At 56.2% G+C, this 11,267-nt stretch overlaps 1 protein-coding gene across 1 annotated transcript in view; it reads right to left on the bottom strand.

Annotated features, from left to right (window-relative positions):
• Positions 1–2,579: 2,579 nt before the first annotated feature.
• The window catches only part of SNTB2 (syntrophin beta 2), a 28,036-nt gene continuing 19,348 nt past the window's right edge, over positions 2,580–11,267 (bottom strand). Inside the window, exons 5-9 of the mRNA XM_015406697.1 lie at positions 11,229–11,262; positions 9,291–9,433; positions 7,703–7,899; positions 4,489–4,673; positions 2,580–3,476 (exon numbers count right to left, since the gene is read on the bottom strand). Coding sequence (XP_015262183.1) covers positions 3,384–3,476; positions 4,489–4,673; positions 7,703–7,899; positions 9,291–9,433; positions 11,229–11,262 — 652 coding nt within the window. The 3' untranslated portion in view covers positions 2,580–3,383. The remainder of the gene's footprint in view (positions 3,477–4,488; positions 4,674–7,702; positions 7,900–9,290; positions 9,434–11,228; positions 11,263–11,267) is intronic.

The following is an 11,267-nucleotide window of genomic DNA, read 5'->3' as shown; positions in this document are numbered from 1 at the left end:
CATGTGGAGGAGTGGGGGAATCAAACCCGGTTCTCCCAGATTAGAGTCTGTGCACTCCTAACCACGACACCAAACTGGCTCTACACCAAGCTACTTCTTCCTCTGCGTTTCAAGCGCTGTCGACTTATAGCAACTCCAGCAAGGGGCTTGCAAGGCAAGGGGGAGGTAGAATTGCTTGGCCATTGCCTCCCTCCTCTGCAGAGTCTTCCATGGTGGCCTCCCAACCAAGTACTGACCCTGCTTAGATTCTGAGATCTGACTACATCAGGCTATACGGTATCATTCCACACCCCAGCTTTCTTAAAAAAAAAAAAGTCTCTAGTCCTTATTGTGGTAGGGCTATGCCTTTCCCCTTGTATCTCTGTAATGAAAGAAGGGAAAGACCCCCCCCCCTTTTAAAGTGAGCTTAGAATTCAGAGGAGCCAACAGACTGTTGCGATGCGACAGCGGTATGTCAACTGCTGATATTTTCCAAACACCCAAAGCCGCCTTCCGGTGATGCAGAGACACTGTGGGAAGTGGAGGCCAGGACAGGGTGAGGGAAGTCTCCCTGCGGCTGCTCCATGGCCACTGCAGCTGCCGCTGCATCCCCAGCAGGCCGTGAAAGCGAGGAGGAGAGCCCTTGCCCCGTAGGGCAGCAGCCCTGGCTTCCCTGAGCGGCCTCGCTGCTGTCACTCTCCTTTCAGCAGCCCTGCTGACGTCCACCCGCTCCACAGCCCACGGGGCCCCACGGGCCACGCAGCAGAGGCACCCGCGGGGCTGGCCTCATCCCGCAGAAAGGGCACGTGAAGCACGCCTTCGGCAACCACCACAGCAGTGCCGAAAGGGGGACCCTCAAAGATTACCTGCTGCAGGAAAGACAAGGCGCAGGAGGCAAAGACAGAGGAGCTTCTGCCTCCGAATGCAGCCAGGGTTGGGCGGAGGACAGGCGGGCGAGAGCCGGCCATCTGGCCCCAAGGCCAAAAAAGCTCTTCCAGAACTCATGGACACCATGCCAAAAAAGTAACTCCCACTAGGTGTCCAAAACAGTCCGGCTGAAAAACAGAGACCTTCTCTTAAGCTAAATTTTGGAAAGAAAGAGCAGCTGGAACCATCTGGAAAACATCTGGTAGCTCTATTCCCCCCCCACTCTGCCTGCAGCTTGCTAAGAACCATGGCTGTTAGCTGCCCCAACACGGGTGTGTGTGTGTGTGTGCTCTGCTGCCCTTTGGATGACCCCCAGGGTGAGCCAAAAGCCTTGCAGCACACCCGGGACAGCTGATCCGGAGATCCGGCACCTACTTGCAGCTAGATGAAAGAGGAACAGCACACGGGGGGGGCACACGGGGACAGTGGGCATGGATGCCGGGCCTTATCTGGCCTCTTGTCCCTCCGCCCACTAGGCCATACTACTTCCCTTTTCCTCTGAGCACAGCTTTCAGATCTGCGTGTCACTGCAGCCAGTGCTGCCTAGCAAGTCTGACGGCAGAACTCCACCTTCTTAGGGCCGGATCTTTCCTGCCGCAAAGAGGCAGGGCGAGAGGCTCCTGCGCGTGAGAGCCAGCCTTCAGCAGGCCTCTCCCCCGGCCAGTCACCCCTCCCCTCCCCTCCCACCACGGAGGAAGCCGCCTTTCAGAAGCAGCGGCCACCCCAGGAGCACCCCGAGACTCCCTTCCTCTGAAATTTGGTCCATGGCTGCCAAACTCAGGTTGTCAACTCTGATGGGGGAAATCCCTGGAGATTGGGTGTGTGTGAAGGGGGGGGGACGGTTTGGGGAGAGACCTCAGTGGGGGATCAGGCCACAGAGCCTCCAAAGCAGCCGTTTTCTCCATGGGAACTGATCTCTGTTGCCCGGAGACCAGCTGGAATTCTGGGAGATCTCCCTCTCCCTCTCTCTCTCCTGCTCCCCCCCCCCAGGCCTCCGGCAACAGGCCAGAGGGAGCCCCCCCCCCAGCTCTCAGGTGAAGGCACTTTTTGGGCCAGCCAGTCACAGTGAAGTCGGCAAGCACAGTCCCCACTGAGGCAGGATTCTGCCCGCTTCCTCCCGCCGTGGCCCGCTGGCCCCAGAAGGGCAGCGTCAGGGGGGCCATGTCTTCCCAGCGCCCTCACTCTGACCTTTGGGTTAAACGCGAAGCTGCCGGTCAGTCCCCGAGGCAGCAAAGACACGACCTGAAAGGGAGTGCCCGCCGCCTGGTGGGAGAACACAAACCACCACCGGGGGCTGGCGAGGCTTGACTCTGATGAGCCTAAAACCCCGGAGGAGACTGCCAGGCAACCCCCCACGGCCCCCTCCCTGGAGAAGCAGGCCGGGGGACTCTCCGTTTAAGGCTCTGCGCAGTCCGGCTCAGGCGAACACAGTGAGAAAGCCCGCCAGAGGCCAGTTCGGGGAGGAGGCTCTGCTTGGGAGGTCCCAGGGAAACGCAGACGTGCCCTCGGAAGCCGGGCTCAGGACCTGGAGGGGGACTGCCCCTCGACATCCAAGACCCACGGCCCCAAGAGCCCCAGACGGGCTGCCAGAGGGTGGGCGGTGTCTTTCCCCACCGAGACAGAACCTGGGTGGAAGGACTGCCCCTCGACATCCAAGACCCACGGCTCCAAGAGCCCCAGATGGGCTGCCAGAGGGTGGGCCATTCCTTCAGGGCCCCAACTCCGGCAGGAGGCCAGGCCAGCCCGCCTTCCACGCAGGCCACCTGCGCCCCCCCCCCGCTCCTTGGCCTCTAGAGGCCACCCTCCCTAGCCCGGGACGGGGGTCCGCCCAGACCTCACGGCACCCAACCCTGTGGGGCCAGAAGCCTCCCAAAGGAGCTCTGCTCTCGAGCTACCACCAGGGGCCAGTGCTGTGAAAGGGCGGCAGACTGCCTGCCCTCCTCTCTGAGCTGTCCTTCGGAGGAAAAGGGAGGGAGGGGGCAGTTCTGACCCACCCTATAAACTAAGCCCAACCCGAAACGACCTGCAGTGCTGCTGTCTGCAGCCTCTCCCCCATCCTGCCCCCATCCCGGGCACGAGAGGGGCTGGGCCCAGGACACTCCCGCTGGTCTGGCCAGCAGGGCAGCCTTCCTCCTCCTCCTCCTCCACCAAAAGGCACAGTTGGCAAGCAGCAGAAGAAATGGCTTCGCAGTGCCAGAGGGCTTCCTCTTCCCACCTGCCTTCTTGCAGCCAGCCACCAGGACGGCGGGCAAGCAGGGGCAGTGCCCCACCCACCCAGGGTGTCGCCGCCACCCCTCTTCGCAGCCGCTTCTCTCCCGGGAAGGCGAGTCCAGCAAGAGCAGCAGCCACCGCCCAGGGCCACGGCTCTTTGGCAGGCAAAGCGTCCAGCAGGCAGCAAGTCCAGGGCAAGGCACCGAGGCTGGAAGGGGACCTCGCAAAGGCGGGGCCGTGGAGGCGCTCCGGGCGGCCTTCGGCTCCTACGCCAGCAGCCCCATGCGGGTCACTTTGGCCGACAAGAACGTGTGCAGGACGAAGACGACGGGCTTGGGGCAGGAGAGCAGCTCCAGCGTCTGCGGAGGAAGCAGCACATAGCCGGAGTCACCGTCTCACACATACTGATGGCACATTGTCCCTGACAAGGCAATTTTACTTGCACTCTTAGGACCTAAACTGGAAGGAACATGTTAGTTCCAGTATATACAACTACTTCTGACACAAGGCCAGATATATTTGTGGCTCCAACCAGAAATGTTTTGGTCTGTCTTTCAATTCCATATTGGAACGTTCCAATTTTGATCCTATTTTATTTATTGTTAATTGCCTCACATGTGTTACAGGGACTCTGTTGCTTGTTGTGTTTTACACTATTTGACCTCTGAAGAAGGCTCTTGTGAGCTGAAACGCGTCAGGTCATATACTGTCTTTTTTTGTGTGCATTTGCAACTTTAAACATTTTATGAGGCTTTATCTGGGCCCCTAATAGGTTTTTATATGTTTTTGTAATAAACACTCTTTTGTACACTTACTTATGTTTTTAACTTTTGGCCCTCAATAAGTTTTCTAAACTTTCTTTGGAGGTTTGTGCTTGGTTGGTTTAGATTCCCCCCCTCTTTTTTTTGGGGGGGGGACTCCAACCACAACACCACACTGGCCCCGGCAGACCGTCACGGGACTGGAAGCAACAGCCGGCAAGCACAGTCATCCGGCAGCCTCCTGTCAGCTATCCCATCCCGCAGGTGCCCTGCCTGGCATTGACCAGAGACCGGGCCTTTTCCATCATGGCTCCAAGCTCTGTGGAAGAGGTGCCCTGAAGAGGTGAAGCGGGCCCCCCTCCTTGGAGACTGTCAGGAAGCACTGCAAGGCCTGCCTGTTTGCGAGGGCTTTGGGGAGGGAGGCTGGAACTGGCAGGAATCTTTGACAGGAGATGAGAGAGGGCTCGCATTGGCTTTTTTACCTCTGGTTTTAAACTGAGAAGTTTTTAACTATTATTGTAGGCCACTTTGAACTGTAAGGAAAGGCGGGATATAAATGCTTTAATCAATAAGGGAGCGCGTGGGCTGGAAGAGAATCGGGGCCACTTACCAGCTCCCCCTCCGGACCCCCAAAATCCAGGTAGAGATTCCTGATGCCGTCGTCAGCGGACATTTTTAGCTTCTCAAACGGGTAGCGGAAAAGGATGCTGACAGAGCCCCCCTCCTCTCTGGAGACGGTGAAGCCGTTTTCGTAGTGGATTTGGAGGCGGACCTCCTGGCTGTTCAGTATGCAGCCTGCAACCAAAAGAAAGCCATGAGAGCAACTCTGCCCGGCCTCCCAGTGGAGTGCTTCCAGCAGATAAACCGAAGAGACAGCGCAGGCAGAAACAGAGGGAAGGAGAAAACAAAACACCCGTGCAAGGTCGTCCCCTTTATGGCAAGACACAACAGAAATATTACAACTATGCAATGATACAGCAATAGATTCTTCTTCCGAAAGCATGCTGACCACTGACTCTGTCAGTCACCAGTTTCACTGATCAAACTGGTCAGCAAAAGAGGCTACAGTCGATGCCATTGGTGTGATTAGCCGGAAGGTGGCTTCCCCCTTTCTTTAAGAGGTTCAGAATGTATACGTAGAAGTCATAGATCCAGAGAAGTTAGCCCTGTTAGTCTGTTGCTGCAAAATAATAAAAAGTCCAGTAGCACCTTTAAGACTAACAAACTTTATTGTAGCATAAGCTTTTGAGAAACACAGCTCTCTTCGTCAGATACATCTGACAAAGAGAATTGTGTTTCTCGAAAGCTTATTCTACAATAAAGTTAGTTAGTCTTAAAGGTGCTACTGGACTTTTTACTATTACTTAGAAGTCGTGTAACTTCCTTCCAAACTGTGTTTTTGATCTGGAACCATAGGAATTTCCAGTGAAGAAATTCTTCTTCTGAAGAGGAATCTGTTATTACAGCATTATATCATTATAATATTTCTTTATCATGTCTCATTATAAAAATTACAAACTTGCACTGTCGCATTAATTGTTCCTTCCCTCTAGTACATGTTTGTCCCTCTGTTTTTGGTGGGGGTGGAGGGAGGCCGCACAATCTAGCCGAGGCATTGCTGCTGCTGTGGCGTAATGGGAAATGACTCCACCCCATCAGTGGCCAAGCAGAGGCCAGGAAGGAGAAGGCAGAGGCAAGGGAGCCACTCCCAGCAACAACCCCATCCTGCTGGCTGAGGGCTGTGCTGCCACAATGGCTCCCCAGAGATGGGGGGCTGTCCAGCTCAAAGGCCATTTCCTCCTGGCACTGGGGTCATGCAGGAGCTGCTCTTGCTGGGATGCCTGGAAGCCTTGGGGGTTGCATGAAACATGATTAGGAGGAAATGGATCATGGGGCAACCTTGCTACCAGGTGGGTGGGCAGGTGGTGGTGGGGAGACAATGCATTTCAAGGGTTGGCGTTTGGGGAGGGGGGCTTTCCATCTTCACAGCAGCACATTCATGGAAGTGGAAAGGAAGTGCGTTGGGGTTTCACTCCACCCTGGAAGCCCCAAGCAGAGCAAAAGAGGTTTCCAGGCAGGGGAGGCCAAAGAAACCTTGTGTGGGAAGGAAGTGGGGACCCCTGGCTGAAACCCCTGCCCAGCCACAACACTGACAGTTAGAGCAGTTCCTCAGTGGAACAGGCTTCTTCGGGAAGCGGTGGGCTCTCCTCCTTTGGAGGTTTTCAAAGAGAGGCTGGATGGCCATCTGACAGCAATGCGGGTTCTGTGAACTTAGGCAGTGACCCTGGAGGTCCCTTCCAACTCTATGATTCTATGATGGATGCCCAATGCCTAGTTCGGCAAACACTGTGATATAAATGACTAAGACATTTAGTAACAATCATATTATATTATAAATAAAACTTTGCAATATTACAAGTCCATCATTCTCAATGAGCACCCAGATATAAACTCATTTCGTCCAAATCTTCCTCAGAAGTCATCCTACTGTACTGAAAAGTGTCAGCCTCTTGCTACAGCTCAATGTTCTGTTAGGAACAAGCCAATGCTTCTTTATGTTCTTCAGATAATCCTGGAAAATAACCCATGGTACTTTAAATGAAAAGCAACATGAAGCTGAATGGAATATTATTTAAGTTTTTCATATTAATGTATCATTTAATTATTTAATTATTTAAAACTTACTTCTGGTTCCATTTCAAGTGTTTGTAAAGGGGCCTTGTCTTCTTTAACTAGGTGCAGAGGCCTTCTATATTACGCTGGCTTAAGAGCTCTCCATGAACACTGTATAAATAGTAGTAGCAAACCTGTCCTCTTTTCTATTCTTACTAAATGTCTTAGTCATCATTTATATCACAGTGTTTGCTTGTTTGCTGCACTTCCTATATGGAGACCTGTGATCCCTCTGTCTTTGGTGTAGTGGTTAAGTGCGCGGACTCTAATCTGGGAGAACCGGGTTTGATTCCCCACTCCTCCACTTGCACCTGCTGATGTGACCTTGGGTCAGTCACAAGCTCTGGCACAGCTGTCCTTGAAAAAGAGCAGTTTGTGTCAGAGCTCTCTCAGCCCCACCCACCTCACAGGGTGTCTGTTGTGGGGAGGGGAAGGGAGAGGAGACTGTAAGCCGCTCTGAGACTCCAAGTGAAGGGCCATGGGGTATAAATCCAATCTCTTCTTCTTCTTCTTCTTCTTGGGTTTTTTCCCCACTGACTAGTTCAACCTACCCCAGGAAGTCAGGTAAGAGGCGACCAGCCAGAGGGTCATGCAAAAAAAGACTCAGTTGTGCCCCTGGGTATCAAACGATAATGGCCAAGTGTATATAAGAAATAGACGGAGGCTCAAAGCTCAGAAAGAGATATACACCACAGGGTGGGCACCATGGAGGACCCGCAATCACGGCGACACTCAGAGGCGACCCTCGTGTCTGCAGGACGTTCCGTGCCTCGCTCTTAACCAGGCACTCCAGACACCAAATTCCCCTGCCATGAGGGGAGTTGCCTGCGCATTCTGCCAGGAGAAGGAAGGGCTGTCGTTCTCCGGCAGCCACTAGAGGGAGCCTGAGCCGCAGGGAGGAGCTCAGTAAAAGCCCCCCCAGGGAAAGACCCAAAGCCAGCCCTTCACCGGCAGCCTGCAGGGCTCAAGCCCGGACGATGGCAACGTGACTCCTCTGCGTAGTCTGTGAAGGCGTCGGAACCAAGGCCTCATATCCCAGGCATTCCAGTCCCAGTTAGGCCCCCAGAAAGATCCGGCAGCCCCTCCCTCAATACACTCCCCCGCCCCCCCCAGCAGCAACAGAGGGACGGGGCTGCTGGCGACGTACGTACCCAGAGACACCTCCTTGATCAGCTCTGCGGCCGAATGGCAGCCCTGGACCAGGATCCGCGTCCAGGAGGAGAGATCCCGGTGCGTCTCCGCGCGGAACACGTGCATCTCGATGCCCTGCCGCGTCCCCGTCCTCGTGGCAAAGGTGAGATCGGATCCCGCGCAGGGGGACCTGTTCCCACCGCCCGAGTGGACCAGCCTGCCAAGAGGAAACGGCACTCGCCAACCAGGCCAACTGTCTCTCCGGCAGAAAGGGTGATTTTGCCGACCGAGGTCTGGAATGCTGTTCAGAATCCGCCCCGCAAGATGGGACAGGAACATTTGGCCGGGCTCAGAGACACGAGGCTGCCGGAACGGGGGCGTGAGCGGCCTGGCTCCCAAACGGCTGGCTGGCGGGATGCTTGGGAGAACACCTAATTGGATCCAGGTGCGGGGCTGCCCCTCCCCTCTGGGGCTCGGGCGGGAGGCTTCCAGCCAGTGACGCCGGTTCAGCCAGCCTTGCACGAGCTGCCCCGACAGGCACGGCTCGCGAGCCCACAGCTCGGCACTCCCAGCTTCTAGTCAGGGAGGCCGCCCCCCCCCCGCCCCATCCAGTGCCTGCCGGACAACAAGCCCGGTGGGTGCAGCTGGCAGCCTCTGCCACTCAGCCCTGCCCTGGCCCTCGGCAAGAGAGAGGGGGATTCTCTGCAGCGGATCCACAGAGCCCGACGGCCCAGCACCACCAGCAGGATTTGAGCCAGACGGCACTGTGCCAAAGCAAAACCCGTCTGTGTCCAGCATTTCAGCCCCAGGTCGTTATGAGCACCCCTCACGCCCGAGGGATGAGGCAGGCTGGAGGCGGAGCCCTGCGTGATGCATCCGGTCTGGTTCCCAAGCCCTGTGGACTGCCTTGGCTGATGCTGCGGCCTTGCAACCCAGGCTCCCTCTAAGCTGTGGAGCCCTGTGAGCAAAAGTTCTACTTCGTGAGCTACCAGCATGAAAGCTGTGAGCGAGCGATTTGGCTACTACATAAACAGGTTTGCTCTGGAGCCCTCCTTCCTGAGCTAAGACACAAATGTGTAAGCCGGAGGTTAAAAAACCTGTGAGCTAGCTCACACTAACTCAAGCTTAGAGGGAACAGTGGAATGCTACGCTGTGGAGTCTTGTGAGGAAAAGTTCTACTTCGTGAGCTCCTGGCATTAAAGTTGTGAGCGAGCCATTTGGCTTCCGCATAAATGAGTTCGCTCTGGAGCCCCGTCCTTCCTGAGCTAAGAGAAAAGGGTGTGAGCCGGAGGCTAAAAGACTGTGAGCTGGCTCACACTAACCCAGCTCAGAGGGAACACTGCTTGCAACCAGAACCCACTGCTGCTCCTTCAGGGCCTTGAAAGACCCCAATGCCACTGAGGGAAACCTGACAACACCCAACCACTGCCTAATGGAAGGCAGCCACAGTAGGCTGAAGCTTGACAAAGATACGGCAGCCGGCCGGCCACGCCGACACCCGTTGTCGGATCCCCTGCAGGGCCCCTGGAACGCCTGTGAACCAGGACTGGCTGCTTTGCGAAGCCGTTTCAAGACCTCCCGGGGAGTTTGCCTCCCCCCCCCTCCTACCTGGTGGCAAGAAGTGGGTAGCTGTGGCAGGGGGCTGCCCAGGCGTCCCTGGTCCACGGCATGCAGTCGTACAGCAGCAGGTCCTTCTCCGTCACGGCCACGAGAGCCGGCCGCCACAGCTGTCTCCCTCCCTCCAGCCTGGCCTGGGGGAAGCCGGGGGGGGGGGGAAGAAAGGGGGGGTTCAGTTCAGTTCAGTTCATTTCTACAGTCCTTAGACCAGTCACACAAAAAGAAGTACACCTTTACAATATTCCAAGATTTTAAAATACATCAGTAAAACATTAAAAGCAGATTAAAATTTAATCTAATATCTAAGGGCCATAACTACCTAACTACCACAGGATTTCCGTAATCTGAGTATCGGCGTACAGAAACTGGCTACTTGGTGGGTAATCTTGGGATTTCTATCAGGTAGAAGAAACTCAAGTCTAGCTTTTTTGGAAAGAGAAAAGGTGTGTGTGTGTGGGGGCGCTGCCTCGAGGAGCAACAAGGACCCCACTTTTGCAGGGAGCTGCCGGAACACAGAATGAACCGGGGGGAGATGGCCGACCTCGGGAGTTGCCAAGTTCCTCTGCTGGGACCTGCCCCAAAGCTCGAGAACAGGAGAGCTCTGGGCCCGCCTGCTCCGTGGAGGGGAGACGCGGAACAGGAATAATGGGCCAGCCATCTACTAGGACAGGAACAACCAGAACGCTGAGGGCCCCTCTGCAAAGAACAGAACGTAACTACATTTGCCAGTGTCAAAAACCAGCCAGCGTAGATCAGCCCCTGGACCCCTTCCAGCCTGCCCGAGATGTGTTTGGCCTTCGAGAGTGGGGACGGGGGCTCGCCAGGGGCACTCTCTCTGCAGTAGCTCCCCCTCCCCAGGAGGACGCATCCCGTTCACGACCCCATCAGCCAGCATGGGGGGGGGGGCCTCCCGCACTCCACCCAAGAAGCTCTGAGTGTCTTAGAACACCAGCATTTGCTGTTCGAAAAGCCAGCTCAGTCAGGAGAACAGACAACATTTGCTTCCCTCCTTGGAACAATCCCCTGCCGCTCCACCTCACCACCACGTCTGACTTCTGCTCTGAAAAATGCAGGGGCCCCGTAGGACACGAGGGTGGGAACCCCTGCAATCCCAACCACAGCCAAGACCGTCCCTCGAATCTCAGCCTTGGCTGCACATCTCCAGCTCTTCCACTTTTGCACTGGAGCCAGAAGAGACGTCCCGCTCCGAAGACTCAGCCCCGGCCAAACAGGGAAGGGACCGAGCCTCTCCCCCACCCTCGCTGACTGAAAACCCCAACAAAGATGGGAAGGGTCCTGCCGGGAGCTCTTTGCATTCAGGGCGGAGTTTGCAAAACCTTAACAAGGAAAGGGCACCTGCATAGCCGGCTCTGCTGGGCAGTGAGCAGAAGGCGCATTCTGGGTCGCGACTGGGAACTCCTGAGAGGATGAGGAAGACGTGCCCACGTGAGAGGCCAGCCTGAGACTTCGAGCCAAATGCACGCTGCAAAGGCAGCCCTGGAGGGGGCCACACCTCTCCCTCCAGGCTCCCCCCCCCCAAATGGCGGCAAGTTCCCACCAGCCACCAAGAAGCCCACGTGGAGCTGCTTTATACTGAATGAGACACCCCCCCCCCCCACCCCCTGGCCCATCAAGGTCAGTCTTGTCTACTCAGACAGGCAGCCACTCTCCAGGGTCCCGGACAGAAGAGGCTCTTTCTCGTCACCTCCTGCCTGGTCCTTTCAACAGGAGATGCTGCTGGGGATCGAACCGGGGGACCTTCTGCGTGCCAAGCAGATGCTCTGCCACTGAGCCACGGCCCCTCCCTAGCACCTATCTCAGGAAGCAGCAGGTATCGCTCCGAAGTCCGCAGCAGGCCTCCCAAACAGCCCTTCTGCCTCCTGGGGCTCCGAAACCGACAGCCAGCCCAAGCCCCCTGGCCCCGCCTACCTGCTCGGCCAGCCACGCCACGTGCTTGACCTCCCTGCA

The sequence above is a fragment of the Gekko japonicus genome, unplaced genomic scaffold, assembly GCF_001447785.1.
Source record: "Gekko japonicus isolate JY-2015 unplaced genomic scaffold, Gekko_japonicus_V1.1 scaffold386, whole genome shotgun sequence".
Classification (NCBI taxonomy): Eukaryota; Metazoa; Chordata; class Lepidosauria; order Squamata; family Gekkonidae; genus Gekko; species Gekko japonicus.
Note: the sequence above shows the minus strand (reverse complement) of the source record. Positions and strands in the feature narration are given on the sequence as shown.